Source organism: Aythya marila (assembly GCF_965140915.1).
Source record: "Aythya marila genome assembly, chromosome: 1".
NCBI lineage: Eukaryota > Metazoa > Chordata > Aves > Anseriformes > Anatidae > Aythya > Aythya marila.
The window spans coordinates 122,159,058-122,178,586 of record NC_139042.1 but is presented as its reverse complement, the minus strand read 5'-3'; the positions used below and the strand labels follow the sequence as shown (position 1 = coordinate 122,178,586).

General features: G+C 46.3%; 1 protein-coding gene across 2 annotated transcripts; it reads right to left on the bottom strand.

Annotated features, from left to right (window-relative positions):
- Positions 1–62: 62 nt before the first annotated feature.
- PLA1A (phospholipase A1 member A) lies at positions 63–17,000 on the bottom strand. 2 transcript variants are annotated; one of them, XM_082784561.1, is made up of 11 exons: positions 16,788–17,000; positions 14,889–15,090; positions 13,292–13,469; positions 11,968–12,076; positions 8,716–8,817; positions 7,819–7,908; positions 6,953–7,138; positions 5,979–6,068; positions 5,455–5,563; positions 2,405–2,569; positions 63–1,978 (listed from the first exon to the last, which is right to left on the bottom strand). In XM_082784561.1, exons 1-11 carry the CDS (start codon positions 16,858–16,860, stop codon positions 1,894–1,896), a joined length of 1,389 nt encoding a protein of 462 aa, XP_082640687.1. In that variant the 5' UTR covers positions 16,861–17,000; the 3' UTR covers positions 63–1,893. The 2 variants fall into 2 exon arrangements, with proteins under 2 accessions (XP_082640687.1, XP_082640688.1); XM_082784562.1 differs by having other exon boundaries at positions 6,953–7,120.
- Positions 17,001–19,529: the final 2,529 nt, after the last annotated feature.

Sequence of the window (19,529 nt, the reverse complement as noted above, 5' to 3'; positions counted from 1 at the left end):
CACACAGTGAAGAAATGAGTGGGTGCAAAAAAGTCTCTGGGGAGATCAGTAGGGAGAAGAAAGTGCAGCCTTAGATGAAAGTGTGAAATTGGAAAGCCTCTTCCATGTTCAGCTGCAATGAGATTGGGCTGGTGGGCTTCCCCCACCATTTCCTCTTCTAGGGAGTCACGGAGATGGAGATACCCATGGAGAATTTCCCCTGGGCTGTGCTCTTGGGGATAGTTTGTTGTGGCTTGCAGGTCTCCTCCAAGTGAGATCTGAACCCCACGGGATCTGAGGTCTGGAGAGGCTGGTGGAGTGGTGGGTACGTGGGATCCGTAGTCATCATCATTGCATATGCTGCTTCTCGCACTACTTGCCTTTGCTTTCATCCCAGGACAGGATAATGGGGCTGCCCAGCATGAGGATCATCCTGCTAATGCCTGTCACCATGGCCAGTCACTGCACTCTCTTGGTTGTACTCCAGCCTTCAACAAGAAGCTCCTGCACAACTCTTCAGTCATGGCACCACCTAACTGGGATCTCTGCCAGGTTGCCAGTGTCTGGCTCTAGCCCTCTCCTGAGCGGGCACTGGAGATCATTTGTTAATTAACCTCCCAAGCAGCCACGTGGCAGGGTCCAGAAGCTGGGATGTGAGCTGAAGGCAGGAGGTAGCTCTGCAGTGACAATGCCTCATGGAGTGAAGCTCATGCAGAGCTCTCCTCAAGGCAGAAACGCTTTTAGCATGTCCCTTTCTCTTGACCACAGTGTTCCTGGGGTGCTTTTTTGTCTCTCAGTAAAGCCAGTCCAGGGAACCAGTGCGAATGGTCTACAGGGTGTGTGGCTGGGGGCAAAAGTGATGCAAGACTTGTCTCCTCTTTAATTTGCAGATGTATCAAGGTGGTTGAAAACAGGTAGAATGGGTAGGGGCTGCTTCTGTATGTGTCTCTTTGATATTGTAGTCTTCTACCAGTGATTTCCAGACATTTGCTGCTTTTCCATGTCCGAAGGGCAGTGCTGAGTTCCTGGGACTAATTTGTGTTAGGCGGCCCTATAGCTACAATACTCTGATGTCCTCCTGTTACCTTCTCTTCTGGGCAGTTGCTCAAAGCAGTGCAAAATTGCATGGAAGAGCACTCTGTGCTTCTGGTATCTGTTTCAATTCATGTGAGCTTCAAAGAGAACAAGCCAACAGCATGAAGAGCTGCACCAGTCCCGCCGTGAGATGGAGATCCACTCCGATTATGTAGCAAGAGGGCTAACAAGAATTGATAGATTCTTACTCTGAAAGCATCTTGCAGATGGTGCAAGTGAGTTCTTTGCTAAGGAAGTTGTCTAAGCAACTAGGGATGTGGTTTAGTGGTAGACTTGGTAGTTAGTGCTAGGTGATGGTTGGGCTTGACGATCTGAAGGGTCTTTTCCAACCTATACAATTCTGTGATTCTATAGCACCTCCCAGTTCCAAGGCTAAACCAAAACTGAACTCCCCTTGCTGAGCAGAAGTAATACTTCACACCTTTACTATGAAAACCTCAGGGCGCTTTAATAAAACACAAATGAATCATCCCAGTACGACCTGTGTAGAAAGAGTGATATCATCTCCTCCTTTCACAGAGATTGAAATCTTGTGATTAAATGACTTGCCCGTCTCTTTCAGAGCTTGGTGCAGAATCTGTGAGATAAAAGTCCTAATTCAGTCTTTTAACTGGGAAGTCTTGCTGCAACTGCTAAGTCTTGTACTCACTGATGTACTGCATGCTACTTTTCCTTGACATCTTCTCCTGAAGGCAGGAAGTAAAAAAAAAAAAAAAAAACGTGGTTCCTTGATGAAAGTATCCTCCGTGAGCAGAGAGAAGCAGTAGGGTTAGGACTCCTTCACAGTTTTGGGAATGCATCCATACTCCAAAAGCCATGCTAGGCACATGCAGTAGACAGCTGGTAAGAGAGGTCCATGTTGCCATGAAGAGTGATGTTCCAGGGCAGGCAGAACATGGTCCTGCTGTGGGAAGAGCACAGGGAAGTCAGGCTGTGTTTTAGCAGGCAGGGGTCACTATCCTGACACACGGGCAAACAAGCTGCTGGTGGACCTCATGCTGCTTTGCAAGGGTATGGTGAACACGGAGCTAAGCCTTGGCTGGGCTGAATCAGCTGGAGGGCAGTCTATGGAGCTGTGTCTTCCACCTTTCCACCACCCCCTCCTAGAAGAATCCTTGCTGCTCGGAGTGCTCCTGGTTTTGTGATGAGGGCAGTTGTGACCCTGTGCAACTCTGCAGCTTCCCACCCACATCACAGCCAAGTCCAGTGCTTCCAGGGGTGCAGGTTAGCACACCTTCAAGGCAATGTGCCATGCTGTCCCAATCCTAAGTGGCAAAAAGCCATGTATCCTGCCTGCCTGTCCATCCCGTAAGGTATTCCTGTTACTTACTTCTTATTGAGAGGCAGTGGGGCCGCACAGAACTGGCCGACAATGTGCGACTCATCCTTCCTCCAAAATCGGTTCTTGGGGAGATACTTGAGCACCACGACGTCTACCTCGCAGAGGGGAACCTTGTGGGCCAGCAGCCGCTTGCCCACCTCCTCCTGCTGAGGTCTGCAAGGCAGGGAGAGTGTTCAGTCAGCCTGCGGATGCATCGAAACACTGAGGAAGCTGGGGTATTAACGTGAAACCCTCGCATAAATAAAAGGCTCGTCTGTCAAAATAGGGCATTACTTGAGAGCTTGCAACTTACTGGCCTTCCCTCCTTGCTTCACCTCTGTAGTCAGGAGCACTTCTGTATAAAATTGCTTCCTTCTGTCACGCAATTGCAAAAACTGTTCTCACTGTTGTGTATAGATTGAAATACTACCCGTATTGCTGCAGAGAGGTAAGTGGTGGATAGTAGATAAGGTGAACATGAAATTGTGAATGGCACAGATCAGAACTGATTATTCACCACTTATTCCAGTGCAGGAACCAGGGGTCATCCAATAAAGTGAACAGGTGGTAGGCTTAAAATGACTGCTCAGTGCACAAAATGCCATTCTGTTCAAGCTGTTAAAATCCTTGCTGTGGGTTGTTGTGGATGCTAGAAAGCTTATACGACTGCACAAGTCATAGGAGGGGTCTGGATGAGTTCATGGAAAATAAAAGTGTTGGGAGCTAATAAAAACAAAGAACTCGCCTTTGGCTCTGAGGGTCCCTGAGATGTGTTTAACTGGAAATTGGGAAATAGGGAAACTACCGTGGTGAAGTACTGCAGCATGCCTTTTTATATTCTTCTCTAGGTGTTTGCTTTTGGCCATGTTGAAGGTGGGGTGCTTGGATAGTGCTTGGATAGATAGACCTTTGTGCCTAGGAGCACACTTAAGTAGGCTGAAGAAATCCACCGCTGGGACTGACGTTTGGTCAGAGCTCACACCACCTTTGGATGCCTGTGGGACTCTGGCTGACTTCAGAAGCATGTTTCCGTGGCTATGAAGGAGGATGACATGTTACACTGACGTGTAAGCAATGCCAGTGCAGCTGGGAAAAGGGCCCTGTAACAAGTTCCTTACTCTGTCAGCCCCACGGCATCTGTGGGGCTTGGGGACGCGTCTCGAGGGCACTCTGAGCAACGTGTGTGGGATAATGGCATCTTGCCTTGTCTCATCTCTGGTGAGATCAGAATAGATTGAGAAAGGTCGGTGTGAGGCAAGGAATGAGTCACTTGCTGAGGGCATGGGAATGGCTGGACGCTCCCAGGTCCCGTGTGGTTCCTGGGAACCACGGGACGACACGCAGGTCAGATCACTTAAAATATTCAGTGACAAATCAGTGTCTGAACTGCGGTGCGAGAACCTGCAAAAGATGCCTGTTTGACACTCTGAGCTTGACTGTACTGGAGGGCTGAGCTTTTCTTGGAGGTGGGGGGAGTTCCTTTGCTTTTTACTCTAGTGTGAGTTAAAAAGGATATCTTCGCATCAACTCCCAAATCTGTAAGTGCATTTAGTCTCCTGCTTCTTAGGAGGGCGCTTAAGTGATTGACACAGCTGCTGTCCTCCCAGGGCAAGGGTGCCCCTGGATAGCTGTAACTCTGACTCATTAAAACCTGAGGGTACAGTAAAGCCGTGGGATCGCCTGCCCATGTCACTTCCCTGGGCTGTGTCGCAGCCTTTCTCTCCAGTGTTCACATGCCTCCTGCTGGACACATATCAAGACAGCTGGAAAAAGAAGTGCTGCAACTTTTCCTGAGAAAACCCAAGGGTCCTGACTTTATCTGCGTGGTGTTATTTCCTCCCTTCTGCATCTTTGGGAAAAAAGGCAAAGTTGGCCTGCAAGTTTCAAAGGCTGCCTTTGCTTGGACCTGCCTTTGCTTTGTGGAGGGGTTGGACAGACTGAGCTCCATCAATCTGGAGCATGAACTCCAAATAGCAGTTTGGGGCTGGAAATCTGTAATCAAGCAGCTGTGTCATGCCGGAGAGCACCCTAAAGCAGGCTTCCCCTTCCCCAGTTCTCACCCCTACCTCCTGGTGCACAGGATCACAGCAACACAGCATTGGGTCACAATCTTTTGGCTTAGTAAGGTCTATGTGGGATCCATTAGTGGGACCCCTCTGATCTGAGAAGAGCTGGCTGAGGCCTTTAGCAGGCTGCTTTCCTGCTTCCCAAGGGAACCAATAATATTTGCTGTCTGCAACATATGCAGCATTTAGCTGGATGCCCATATGGTGGCTACCAGACAGCCACAGTGGGTAGGAAAGTGTAGGAAGAAGTGACAAATACTTTTTTTTTTTTTTTTTCTGGGGAACTTCTCTGTGGTGGGGAGATCCCCCTGAGGCAAGGGCTGGGGGAACAGGGCTCTGCATCTCATCTTTTAATTCAGGTATGGTTTGGAGGACGGTGTTGTCAAGCGAAAGCTTAGTGTTTACAGATGTGGTCTTGGTCCCCTGCTCACTGAACATTTCCCCTGCATTGGGACCGTGGGAGCTTTGCTGTGTTACTGCAGAGACAACAAGCTACTGAACACATTTCTGACTGTGCAGCGATGCATTTGTTTCCTCTCTGCAGCTGCAGTCCTAATGGACATCAAGAGAAATGTCTGAGCCATGATGTCCAGTCTGGAATCTGTGGTGGATAGGGTCTTGGTGTAGAGTAGGGTTAATAACTATCTGACAGCGACTGTGATTTGAATCAAGGGTATGGTGTACAAAAGGAATTATCGTAGCAACACAAAGGTAGGCAAATCTGGGGATCCTGGAACACACCTCCTGCTTTGTGTACTTGTGGATTTAGCCAGGGTTACCGAATAATGGCAACACATACCTGATTCCTGAGAGCATTTAAGGGAAATGTGGAGGGGTTCAAGAAGAAAGGCTGTGCTTCATCACACAGTGACTGTGCTCTGGGAGATGTGCTATCCTTGTGCCTTTCCTGGACTGGGACAAACATCCTTACACATGGAGGTGGGGAAAAAAAAAAAAAAAAAAAACAGGCCAGAAGCACGCACTGTCACTCACATGGTGATCTTCGTGGTGTCCTTGGTGCTGTTGCTGTAGAAAGTGATCTCAATGCTGGTGACTACACTTCTTTTCTTCTGCAGTCGGAACTCAACCACGCTGTGGTGGACTGAGCAAGAGGCAAAGTGTGCGGGAGTGAGTGGCTTATGCTTAGCCTGCCAAAAAAAAAGCCATCCCTAGCTCTCACTCCCTGCTCCCACCAGCACAAAGAAGGTTAAGCAGATTTAAGAAAGAAAATAGCTTCTGCAGTATGAGACACAGAGTAGACAGGTCTGCGAACAGACTGGCCTTTTCTGTACCCCTCACTTCAGTCCTGAGGCCATGTGGCCGTGTTAATCCAGGGCTGTGCCCACACTAATAAATCTATTAGAAAGGGCTTTGCAGGGGAGATATGCACAGCAATTGATTTCCAGCTATGTGTCTTGTGCCACAGCAGCTGTTTCTGACTGCCTGGCCTCCCCAGACAATCTGCCTCATTTGGTCAAACCCCTTCTGGCTTGATTTTTTTTTTCTTTGTTACTTACCACAAAACGGGGCTGAAGGACTTGTCATTAAGTACACAACCACTTCCTTGGGCAGCCTTCTCATGCTGACCCCTGCCTGCTCCAGCAGGCCTGCAGGGCAAAACAAAGCCATGAATAAGACGGAAATAGAAATATGAGCAAGAGGCAAAGTATGCGGGAGTGAGTGGCTTGTACTTACCCTAGCCATGGCAGGGAAAGCCATGAAGGAGACAGAACAGAAATAGAAATATAATCAGTTCCAATTTGCCTCTGCTCCCCTCTCCCAACCCTGTTGTCCTGGAGGACAGACCCTTCCTTTACACCAGTGCAAATGGGAGCAAACATGGGTTTGTGGTGTCTGTCTGACAGGTTAACAGGCCCTCAGAAGAACTGGATTTCTGGCTCAACTGGGAAGACCTGCACCACTGAGGAGGAGACAAGGTGATTTTGGTAAGGTGGGAAGGGAGTGGCTGATCTGAAAGCCCCTCAGTGCAAGTCACCAAAGAGCACCAGAGGATGCTTCCTCTCCTCTTGCCACAGCCCAGTTTCAGAAGCCTAAAAGAGGCAAATACTGCCTTCTGCCAGCCCATCTTTGGTGTGGCCGTGTCAGGGATTTATCAGGAGGAAGTGACACAGAGAATGGGACTTCATGCGTGGGCTAAAACTCCCAGCTGCTTCTCTGAACAAGACACTTTTTGAGCTCCTTGCCCATGTGTTAGGCAGATGATTCTGGACTGTCCTTTAACATGCTGGTGGGCCCTGTGAAACGTTTAAAGATCAGAAATGTTCAAGACACCGGTGTTTTACCTCAGACAATACATGAGCTTCTGGCTTCTCTGCGGAAGCCTGAAAATGAAACAGCTTCTCACTATCCCCAAAGGGATCCCAAGCAAAACCTGCTCAGAGAAATCTGAATCGTGTGCTGCGGTCTGCACTGACACCCGTCAGGAATGTATCGTCCCCTGCTCCGTGAAGGCCTCATGCTGGTACTGTACCTATTCTGGGACAGGAGAACAGGAAGGGATCATCACAGTCCAGGCAGCGGCCATTCAAAAAATCCTGATGACTGGAGCAAGGGAACGCCACGACGGGACAGGAGTGTTTCAAGGCACTGACATAGAGATGCACTGCCCTCATGTGATCACAGATCAGATACTTGTAGCCTGTAAGAAGAAAGTCACCTAGAGAAAAGCAGCAGTGAGCCTTTCAGTCGATTTGGGTCTTTCTGCAATTCCCTAAGGAATGGAAAATCAAGAAATACCGATTCTGCAGCCATCCCCTCTCCATCAATAACATTTTGTAGAGCACCTCTGTGGCTACAAACTGTGACCCCAGGTGTGGGAATTGAGGTGCCTTGGGCATCCCTTGTAACGTGACCCTCAATGGAGCTGGCTCATCCAGAAACTATTTGAATATTTATCCACACTATTTACTGCGTGAGGTCCTACTCTCTAGAAGGAAAAGGCAGTAATCTTACAAGCTGTCTAAGCCTGCAGCATGAAAAGAAAAAGAAGCTTTTGCTGGTAGCAAAGAGCCCTTCTAACAAAAATGCTTTTTTTTTTGTTGATATAAGCTCTGCTGGTGTTAGGTCGCGTGGGCTCATAGAGAAGTGTCACCAAAATCACATCTCTTGACAGCAGGTGCTGCCAAGACACTTGACCTGCATGTGATTTTAGTTTCAGCTCCTTTCTGTGCTGCTCAGAGGAGACGTGGGCTGTGAAGCTCTGCTGCCATGTGTCTTTATGTGTTGTCTTGCTTTGATATCTTCTCTGACTGTAGCAGGAGCTGGTTGCCAAACAGCATTTTCACAGACTGCTAAATGACCACGAAGGCTCTTTGCTTGGCCAAAGAGTGCTCTCACCTGCAGAGATGAATCGGGGGCATCCTGGCTGATCTTTGCCTCCATTGACGAAATAATCGATGTGGCCTACAGGGATCCGGATCCCGAAATCTGAAAGCAGGTGAAATGCCACTTCATTCTTATGCTTGGCTCTTCTGTAAGATACACCCTACATGGTGTTTGACGGCCCAATAACTGGTTGAATATTAGTAGTGCTGGACCCAGCTTCCCCATGTCTCTCTCTTTTTTTTTTTTTTTCCTCCACACAGCAAGGACACGTTCCCTGTTCCCTCCCAGATGCCTGCATTGTGCAGTTCATGTCATCACCACGTTTCCTGCACGGAGCAGAGAGTGCTCCAGGACCTGCCACCAAAACGACTGGCAGCTTTGGCTTCATCATCATCCCCATCCCTCATCTTCTTGACCCTGTGACCACAATCTTCATGGGAGATTATAAGGCGTGACCGAGAGTTATGTTGGTGGAGATTTTTGTGATCTCTGGGTAAAAGGTATGACTGAAGGGCACCACACAGTTGTTTGTTTGTGTTTTTGTTTGTTTGTTTTTTCACATTCTACCTAGCAGACCCTAAGTGCTTTGGAAATGTTACTCTGTTGGCACCTTTCTGATGTCATATGAGCAAAAGCAAAGTGAGACTAGACATGTAAATTCCTTCCAGGTGGTAAAAACCACACTGAGCTTGTGCTGCAGTAATTCACTCTGCTGTTAAAGGTTAAGGAAGAAGTTTTTGCTCTAAGATAGCCAGCAAATATTAGATAGCCTATCTAATCAAGGAGTATTCTCATACTGAACCTGAACTCATAGTCATCTGGCGTAAATGGGACAATGACCTACGTGGTCTTTAGCAATAATGATGGCAGGAGGAACAGACGTGCAGAAGAGGATGGAAACCAGCTTACTGTCAGCATCCGTATGAATGGCTTCCACAAAGAGGGCATCCCCAGGGTCCAGGCGTTCCTCCAGGCTGGCTCTGGTGTACTTTGGGCCTGCAGGATCCAGGCCTGCAACGAAATCAAAGGATGTGGACCTCTTAAAGTGGATACAGAGAAGGGCCACGAATATCATCGGAGGGCTGGAGAACATCTGTGAAGAAAGGCTGAGAGAGTTGGGGTTGTTCATCTTGAAGAGAAGGCTCTGGGGAGACCTCATTGCGGCCTTTCAGTACTTAAAGGGGGCTTATAAAAAAGATGCAGAGCAACTTTTTGCCCAGGCAGATAATGATAGGACAAGGGTGAATGGTTTTAAACTAAAAGAGGGGAGATATAGACGAGATGTTAGGAGGAAATTTTTTACTCAGACAGTGGTGAGGCACTGGCACAGGCTGCCCAGAGAAGCTGTAGATGCCCAGTCCCTGGAGGTGTTTAATGCCAGGTTGGAGGGGGATTTGAGCAACCTGGTCTGGTGGGAGGTGTCTCTGCCCATGGCAGGGGCGTAGAACTGGGTGGGCTTTAAGATACCTTCCAACCCAAGCCATTCTAGGATTGTATGGTTCTAAACACCTCAACAACAGTAAGTGTTCCTCAGACCCTCTCTTTCTTATTTCTGGACCAGTTATTTTATGCTAAACTTTTAAAATGTTGCCAGGCAGTGGTGATGAATTATTCCCACATCACACTGATTATGGTCCAGAAAGACTTCTGCCCTCACTAAATTCCACTGCAGCTTCCTTACCTTGTCCTCCACTGCTCCCAGACATCCACTTCCACAAAGCAGTTCTGTACCAACAAAGCCTCAAGTGTTTAGGCTGTAAAGCCATGCCTGAGCTTAAAATACCTCTGATAGAGCGGCTACAGGGTGTCTTTTGGATTTTCAGTGAAAGTGAATCAAACTTTTAGCATCTTTCCTAATTGTACTGTCATCTGCGGTAGTGCTACAGTCTGAGCAATGTCACTGGAGATCTTGAGTTAGGTGATGAATTCAGCATCCTAGGCATTAACCAATCCAAGCATTAAGAAGGTTCAATACTATCAAACTTCCTTAAAACAGAGAGACTTCTGAGCCCTCTCTCCACCAAGTCAAGTTCATTTTGCCTAAAAATATGGATGCTGCTAGAGCAAATTCTGAAAAGGCAAAAGAAATACTGACAATTATCTTTGACAGTATCATGGAACAGGTTAAAGATTATGTTTTTGTTCTGGCTGAGGTTTATCCTGCTCCTTTTGTCTAGGAAAATAACATCACAAAATTTCTTTCACTCTCCAGGCAGCAACAATAGTTTAAGCAGCAGCTGTGCTCTGTGTACCACAGCTCTCATCCTCAGAGTTGGCCAGTTTCACTGCCTTGGTCTCAGTCCCATTAATTCTCTATGGAGAAGGTGGTATCAAAAAAACACAAACTGACATGTTGCATTTGTGTGGGGGACGGAGGAGGAGGGGAATGGAAAGAAGAAAAAAAAAATCCCTATTCTATCTAAAAATAAAAGCTGTCAAAGGGACAAGTGCTCAGAAGAATGTACTGATTTTATATTTTTTTTCCTTTTTTTTTTTTTTCCTTTTTTTTTTTTTTTGGTTGGTCTTGTCCAATACAGAAAGCTGAGAGGTTCCCTGCCCACTTCTACAGACCAAACTTTAGTCAAAGGCTTTAAGAGAGGCTTAGAATAGTTATTCAGTACAGCTTAAAGTTCTTCCTGAGCAGGGAGGAGCACTTAATATGAACAGCAGCCAATTCTAGCTCAGCTCCAAGGCAAGCATCTTTCTACCCTCTGTTCCCTACACCAGCCTCCTCCAAGCATAGAATCATCGAATCCCTTTGGTTGGAAAGACCCTTAAGGTCATCACGTCCAACCATCACCTAATGTACGCCCTGTACTATTCACTGTAGCTGTACTGTGCGCAACTAGATTCCCTCAGGCTTCCTCTTTTCCATTTAAAGAACTGAAACAAATTGCTCTTCAGCAATTTTGGAAATGGGCAGTTCATTCAAGTTCCTGTAGCATTTGTTTTCTTGCACAAGGAGATGTCCACAAGAACAGACGTGACTTCAAGAAACTCACTGCACAGAAACAGCCTGTCTTCTGACGTCCAAGATATTCATTCTGGTTTTTACTTCACAGCTCCTTCTAGGTGGCTGAACACACTTCAGCAAGTTATGGCTCTGGAACCACATTGCTCTGTGTGTGTGCGTGTGTGGAAAGAGGCAGGAGATGAGATCAGAACAGACACATTTTAGGTCTAATTCCACCTGTCTTCAGGCTCTTAAATCTGAACTGGAGCCTGCAATGCCCAGTGTGCCTTTGAAGTCACAGGGCAATCAGGATTGTAGAAGTGTCTTCTAGTACAGCTAAAAATAAATGAAATAAATAAACCTACAAAGTTTTTATTTATCCTCAAGGGTACCTCTGTGAGGCAGCCCACTGTGGGCTGAGGCAGGCTGCAAGCCATGTTCTGTCTGTCTGTTCCTCCTTGGTGGAGTTTTCCCTCTTACCAAAATGAATTTCCAGCCCTGGAGTTTCCCCAGACTTGACAAACCCTCAGTTTGATGTAGAAGGCAGCCTTGCTTCAAGCGGGAGGTTGGACTGGAGACCTTCCAAGGTCACTTCTCACCCAAATAGTTCTGTCTCTGTTCCTGCCCCATACCTAAAAGACTGCAGGGTCTTGCATGGATGAAAAGGTCTACATGCCACAATCAGCCTCTAACCATCTTCCTCTGTAATTCCCCCACCGCAACCTCTTCCTCACATCCAGAATTCTGTCTGTGTTCAAGGCCAGCTCTGATTTGGTATACCACTGGGTGACCTTAGACCAGTCTCCTGTGGAAACAGCTGACTTGTGAGAAAACAGCAAGAAGCTTCATCTGGGGGGTCCCCACTTTGTCGCAGGCTCTTGCCTTTGATCCTTGCCTGAGCTGTGTTGTAAGGATGCCATGCCCAGCCCTGTACTTTGCTGACCCTACCCTTGTCTTGATGGTTGGGCTTCCTGGCTTGGCCTTGGCCTTGCACTACAGATTTGCCTGGATTGTGGATGATGCTGGTTCCTGCCACTGGACCCGATCTACTCTTCTTGTCCAGGTACAGTAGGACTGTGCCCCTTGTCAGCTTGGATATAATGAGCCTTCGTGCAGTTAAAAGATCACTGTGGATGACTCCCCTTCCCTGCTCTTCCATTCTCTCCCCCAAACAAGAAATGAAGGCCCAAGACTCAGTTTGATGATACCTGTTATCCGTCCCAGCTGACCGCCGTGGAAGTGCCCGACCAGGCCCGCGACGTGCGCACCGAGGCTCACGCCGATGATGTGGATGGATGTCCCTGAGACTCCCAGGGCCTGCAGATCGATGATATAAATCAGTATTTCTGCAGGAGGTAGGTGAAATACCCTGTCCCAGCCCACTCAGCAACTCCAGAACATGTGGGTTGTGCCCACACCCTGATTATTAAGAGTATATTTTCAGAGAAAAAGGACTTATCCATTGGCTGAACTGGCAGGTAAAGCACGGCCACTGAGACATGATGTGAGATGACCCCATAAAGAGGAACCACACAATGGTACTGCACATGGTGCTGGACACCACAGGGATGAGATGAACAATCCTGCCTTCGAGATATGTGTGGCTACATCTTGCAGCAGTACTGAGGCTTATGAGAAGCCAAATGTAGTCTTCTGTGGTGTCATGTAGTGGGAGAGGCTGGGCAGAAATTCTCCTTAAGTAGCTGGGCTAGGGTTCAGCACAGGCACAGGATGGATGGTAGGGATCATGCTGCAGCCCAGTCATTTGTTCACTGTGTGACCTAATCAGTAAAAAGAGGTGACAGCCCTCTTCCCCCTTCCCTTTTCCCCTCCTTTTCACCCCATTCTCCTGATCACAGAACCACAGAATCACAGATCGCTGCTCGAAGAGCTGCTGTATTTCTGGATAGGAAAGTGTGACTGCACACTGTGGTGCCTACCCAGGAACTCCCATGCTCTGTGGTCAGGTTCTAGAGTGAAATCGTTACGCAGAGAGTTTATGCATGGCTGGTAAATATAAAGATGTGACATCCTCATTGCATAAGTGCTGTTCAGCTGTGCTGTGCATGAGCAAAATAGGGCACAGCTGGGGATTTCCAGCTACTAGGAAGTGTATCTGAAACCCAAAGCAAATATAAAATAGCCTCAAATCCCACACCCTCAGCTTACTGGAAAAAAAAAAAAAATGGGTTGAAGAAGAAGACTGCCCAGTGAAGCACAGACCTGAGATAACCCAAGGAATCCATCAGGCTCACTCTGTGCTGGAGAGGCAGCTGACAACTGGGAAGTTTTCCCATAAAATCTCAAAATCAAGAAAAAGAAGAAAAACAGTGGCATGCTCAAGGCTGGACTGAGAGAGAAGGGAAAAGTAAACAAGAAAAAAATCTTTAGTACTACACAGTGCTCACTCTGGAATAAAGAGCTCACTTGCCCAACTCCTGGGGACAGCAGATTGGGAGCAACTCTCAGGATTGTCTGCATGAGTGGTGTTTTGTGACTGTGTTTCCCCATTGGGAAGTCACAGGAGCTTACCAGGAGCTTGCTGATGAAATGTGAGATGGAGAGGGCCAGCTGTGTGACATTATCCACTGCGGAGTGATAGGCTCCAGTAGACCCATGAACCCAGTCCACCGCAATCACGTTCACCTGGCTTGTGTGCAGGATGGCACGGACAAGCCCTTCAATCCAGGAAGGTTTGGTGCCCAAAGCCCTGAGGAGTCATCAGAAACAGGTATGTTAGGTGTCTTCCAAACTAGGGCACGTGCCAATTTGTTGTTCACTGCTGCTGGAGTTTCACGTGTCTTGCTGTAGGCTGCCAGATAGTTGCTGAAAGGTTTTGTAATAAGCATTTTTCAGAATGGGCTGATTCAGAAAGGAACCAAAGGAGGGAAACATCTGTAGGACTCAGGCTGTGATCCTGGTCTTGGTGTGATGCTTCAGTCAGCCACCACAGAGCCTACCTTGGGTAAGAGAACTGGCTGGGAACAGCTGGTCCTGCTCTGCTACCAACTGGCACGAAGTCCTTGGTCAAATCACATAGTCTGTCACTGCTACAATTCCTCCTCTGAAGGTGATTTAAAACCAAACAACAACAACAACTCTACCCAAGAATACCAGGAAAACCGAGGAGGCTGTATCCTACCAAATTCCCCTAATACCACCGGGGCTGGGGGTGTGCTGTGTCATGTGAGGGCGATGGTTGGTTTCCTGAAAAGACCCTGCGACTCCTTGCGTGGTCTCATCCTGGATATCTATGCACTTTTCCTTCAGGCTTTTGCACATCAAACCAAAGAACACTATATGGTCACACTGGGCTGAAAAATGGCACAGTAAAATAAACTGGCAATATGGTGACAGATTAAAAAACCTTGTTTACATCTCTACATTTTCAAGGTTAGAGGGACTGTGTGCATGCAGGGCTCCTAAATGCCTAAGTGATCCAAGGAGTTGAAGAACCAGGATGTGAGCTGCAAGGAGACAATTTAAATGGAAAAGGATCTTAAAGAATCTTCTTAAAAGGATCTTCTTGAAAAGAAAGGTTGAAAGAGGGAAGGGAAGGGAAGGGAAGGGAAGGGAAGGGAAGGGAAGGGAAGGGAAGGGAAGGGAAGGGAAGGGAAGGGAAGGGAAGGGAAGGGAAGGGAAGGGAAGGGAAGGGAAGGGAAGGGAAGGGAAGGGAAGGGAAGGGAAGGGAAGGGAAGGGAAGGGAAGGGAAGGGAAGGGAAGGGAAGGGAAGGGAAGGGAGGGGAAGGGAAGGGAAGGGAAGGGAAGGGAAGGGAAATAATTTCCTAACTTCTGGCTCCAATAAAAAGGAAACACACACAAAAAAATAGGCAGCTGGTCACAGACTAAAGGACTTAATTTTGTGTTGGAAAGAGGATTGTTGGTAGGATTTTCCATGCCTTTGGTCCTGTCCCACCAAGTCTCCCAGGCAAGTCTCAGGTACAGTTTGGTGCTGAGCACTCCAGGCTCTGCTCTTAGCTTGTGTTTCACATGCAGTCACTGCTGGGGAGACTAAGATTATAACATGGGCAGGGGCTTTCTCTGCCAGCCCCATGCCGTGCTTGGGAATGCCCACTTGGTGTTTAGTTGATGAGTACAAACTTAGCCACGATGCTCTGCTTTCTCTCACCTGAAGCCATGGATTATGATCTTGGTTTCCAGGCTGCTGTTGAAGCTGGTGTCCTCGATGCCATCATCAGCTAAAATGAGTTCCCCACAGCTGGGGTTTGAGGGGGTGAAGAGAAGAAACTGGACATTAAGTTTACTGCCGTGTAGGAAATTTGCTCGCTGGAAGTCAGCACACTGATGCCTTGAAGTTCTGTTTGCGTTCCCTGCAATGGGAGGGGGTGAGAAGCATTGTTTGGCCTATGTCCATGTGATGGAAGAAAAAAGCTTATTCTGACTCACTAGGAAAATAAAGATAGCAATTTGGTTTGTATTAATAAAGAGTGAAAGGATAGGATATAAATTAAAATCAGTCTGGAAAACAGGTCTGATCTAATGAATCTTTTTCTGCCCTTTGATGGAATTTCAACATTGGCTCAGGAAGATAACTGTGGATGTCATGATAACTTTGACTTCCGAGAATTGTTTTACTGAGACACGAACAATTCATTTATTTATTTATTTCCATATCAGCTGTGTCCACCAGCAGCTAAGTACATTTACGAGCTGGCTATTAGATCTTAAAGAATAATAATAATAATAAAAAAGGTTGCCAATCCCCCACTGAATGCGTAGTTCTCTTCCAATTTTTCTTGGGTAGAAGGTATGAGTCTAACTGATATTTGTATCAAAAATGCAGAAATAAATATGAGAATGCTGGTGACAAAACCTATCAGTGACAATCAATTTACAGGATGAAAATGTTTTATGGGAAGGAAAAGGCAGTGGCTGGACAGGACTTTCATCTGGACAGAAAAAACACAAGACAAAATAACAACACCTCAAACCAGAAGATAGTACAAAATTGGGTAAATTTTGACTATAAATGAAGTAAGGAGATGCAGAGCAGTTATGTATGGCTAGGCAGTGGCACAAGTTACCCAGAGAAGAGCTGCGTTATCTATCATTTGGCATTTCAGAGGACTGGCTGCTATTCTGGAGGGGTTGTAGAAGGCAAGATATTGGAATGGCTGAAGGACTAACGGGATGAAACTTATTAACCCATGATGAGCAGGAAGCCAAACAATTGATTAAATGATCCCTTCCGATCTAAAAAATGTTTACTCTATGAACTGGCATCATGCTGAAATGACAACGCATGCCCCTTCCCTTTTCTGGATTGGAGGAAGTGGAGCAGCCTCGAATCCGCATGTAAAATTAAATAAATAAATAGAAAATAATAATAAAAATAAACAATCAGCTTCCTAGCCACTGCCTGTTCCCACAGAAGATATTCTACAGCAGCTGGGTGGAACATGGCCTAAGGTTCAGCACAAAGAAATGAAATTCAACACTCCCGATTTCCCCTTGTGGGATGTGGCTGTCCCTTGCTGTTGTTTATTTAGGTGTTCCTGGGGACTGAAGGGAAAAGGGAAAGAGTTGTTCTCTGAAATCAGTTGAGAAATACTGCCGCTCATGAGCCAGCTTCTCCTGAAAGGGTGCACTCAGTGAAAGCATGGTGTGTGTCCAGAATGGCGTCAGGCGAGGGGGGTTGTGAGTAAAAAAAGATCACAACTAACCAGAGAAATGCTAAGTGCAGCGTCTGTTTATTTTCTTTCATCTACTGCATATTCTGCTTGCTCTGCTTGCAAAGGAGGAGGTGCCATGTCCAGAGGTCAAGTGGTCCGTTTTGCACCTCCTCACACTTCAGAGCAATCCTGGATCATTCTTTTAAATTAAGTTAGTGGAGTGAAATCGGTGAGACAGCTTCAAACAAAGCATAGGAAAAGAAAGGACCCATTCTCATGGCATCTAACTGGATTATAGGAAGGATCTCTTGAAACACAGGTCCTGTTCAGAATTGAAATCAGGCCCTTCTACGTAAAGCCTTAAATCCCTTGCCAAGCACTCATGTCTTTCTTACCTGCTTGTGCTGAACTAAGCAGCAAGATGACAGCAAGAACGAAGAGGGGTTTTCTCTTCAGATCCTCAACCATCTTCGTGTTAGTCCACTACAAGTATGAGGGTTGTACACGGAAAAAAGAGGTGTGGTGGGCTGGTCAATCGGCTTGCCTCTGTCAATGATCAACTAGGCTGTTTCTTTTGGGAAAAAAAGGGGGTAGGTGCAATCACCTCTGCTCTTGTTTGGCCATTAGACAAAGTCTGTGTCAGCAGAGGGCTTCACTGATATTTTGGTTGAAAAAGACGCTGACACCCCTTTCCTTCCGACTTCCCTTTCCTGAAGGCAAAATTACTGCCTCAGAAATCAGCTAGTGAGACTGGTTGCAGCAACCGACAGACAGGGCTTTATTCTTGTCACCTAGCCCTGCCTCCCGGGCTCTCCCTGGGGACACGGATTAGTTACAAGGTCTCAGAATATGCCAGTGCCAGGAAGGCTTGTAGCAGAGCCTTGCCTCTGACTGTTCTCCTATTGCATTGCTGTTTCTTTCCAGTTGTCCTGAGACATGGTGGGACAGCTCCCATGGCTGGAATGTGGTCATGGATGGGTATGTCCTGCTCAGGAAAGACAGGCCAGATGCTCTTTACGTGAAAGAGCAGCTACATTATATTGAGTACTGTCCAGGGGTGGATGAGGAGCGAGGTGAGAGTCTGTGGGTGAGAATTTAGGGGCAGGCTGGCATGGGGCGTACTGTTGTGGGTGTCTACTACGGGCCATGAGATCAGGATGAGGAAGCTGATAAGGCCTTCTACAGGCAGCTGATAGCAGCCTCGCAAACACAGGCCCTGGTTATTGTGGGGGATTTTAATTACCCTGACATTTCCTGGAAGGCCTGCTCAGCCAGCCATCCGCAGTCCAGGAGGTTCCTTCAGTGTATCGATGATAACTTCCTGACGCAAATGGTGGACGTGCCAAAATGAACCAAAATGGAGCACCTAAAGAAAATCTGTGAACACTTTTTTTTTTTTTTTTAGTTATTATTTTTTAATTTATTAAAATTTTTAATTATTTTTAATTATTTTAATTATTATTTTTTAATTATTTTAATTATTATTTTTAAATTATTTTAATTATTATTTTTTAATTTAAAAACAGGGTAATAAGCTCTGCTCTTTGTGGTAGGATGTAACTATTACTCTTTGCCAAGCCCCAAGGCTATTTTGAAAAGCCATGTATCATAAAGTAGGCATTGGTTTTACAGCCTTCGAGTAAAGCAAACCTTGCAGTCAAGATGTGCAGATCTGATGTGTTGTTTTTTTTTTCACTACTACGCGCATTTGCAGAGTTGTTAAACAACATCCTGGTATGCTAAAAAAACACATCTTCATAGAATTGAAAATTCTGTTGCCTTAGCAGCTGTGTTTTTTTTTTTTCTTTCTGTAATCTCAGATTTAGTAAATTCAGGAAACTTTTGATTGTGTCAGCATACTGCAGTGGTCCCTCATGCAAACACAGAAAACCGCTCAGTTCCTCTGTGCTTAAAATGCTTCTACCAGTAAAGCTATTTTAGTATAAACTGTTTTTTATATTTATTTATTTATTTATTTATTTATAATTTTGTGAATTTAATTATTTTTAACTACTTTTAACTACAGTAATATTAGCTCAGAAAGGTATTGTTGTTACTTCCTATTTCGCTTCCTGGTGACAGTGGTTATAATAGCAGTGGGGACTTCTACACTGTTGGAAAGACTTTCGGTCCGCACTAGTTTGAAGCACGTTGTGATTCACTTGAGTCAGTCAACAAACACATGTGATTTTATGTACAAATTCTTTTCATCAAAAATCTGAAAAATGTGCTGTCTGCATATTCAAGTAAATGCTAAAAGTGGAAAATGTCAATTCCCCACCTACAAAGCAACAGCTGGCAGCAACATACAAGCACTGTGATACCCCCAGCTGCTGAGAGAAAATCTGATCATGGGAAGATTCACTTTGACAGCTATTACTTGGTAAAGGAAACAATGCAGCTGGGCAGTAGAATGGGACCACAGGGGAAACCAAGTGGGATGTAAGCAAATGATGAACATTTAAAACCAGTTACTGTAGCCTCTGCATTCGAGGGAGGGAATGAAATACTCGCATGGCTTAGCTCACTGTAGTATGCTATGGCTGGATCCACTCCACAGCTGGAATATGTGGTATCACAACTCCTGTATTTTCTGTCCTTTGTCCCTGGGGCAGACACCATAGTGCCAGGATAAAGCACCCAGGCTCCTCCTGTGCACTGTTCCCTGGAGTGACGGAGGAACCAGGTTGAGTTAGCCCAGCAAGAAGAGATTCAAACTCGAGTTTCAGAAGAGTGTCCAGACTATGATAGAATAGGAGAAAAATGTTGAAGATGGATTTAGCAAGTGTAGGAGGGAAAGGATAGATGAGTCAGACTGGATTCTCAGGAAAGGAGAAAAAAATGTGTCTTCAATGAGCGCTTTACAGACCTTCTAGCTAGCATCACTACATGGGCATGCACAAGAAGGGAGGACACTGCATCCTTGCCACATATCCCTGTTTTCTCCCCAAACTGGATGAGCCTAAGGGAGTGTCCCAGCCACTGGACTGAAGTTTCTCTCTCACTTTCTCTGTGCCATGAAGCCCTAATTGCTCTCTACAAAGTGGAGCGGCTTCAGCAGGAAGAAGTCAGCCCTGCTTTCGGTGTGTGTGGGTGACCTCCTGCGGTTCCTTCCAGACTAAAATTATCGAAGTAAA

Bases quoted from the DNA above. Each gene is read 5' to 3' on its own strand.
- PLA1A (XM_082784561.1), bottom strand. From the start codon at position 16,860: ATGGTTGAGGATCTGAAGAGAAAACCCCTCTTCGTTCTTGCTGTCATC. The intron at 13,470-14,888 runs GTGAGAGAAAGC...ATGACTCCTCAG, and splicing joins ATCATAATCCATGGCTTCAG to GGCTTTGGGCACCAAACCTT. The intron at 2,570-5,454 runs GTGAGTGACAGT...CCTGCCTTGCAG, and splicing joins GACACCACGAAGATCACCAT to ACCTCAGCAGGAGGAGGTGG.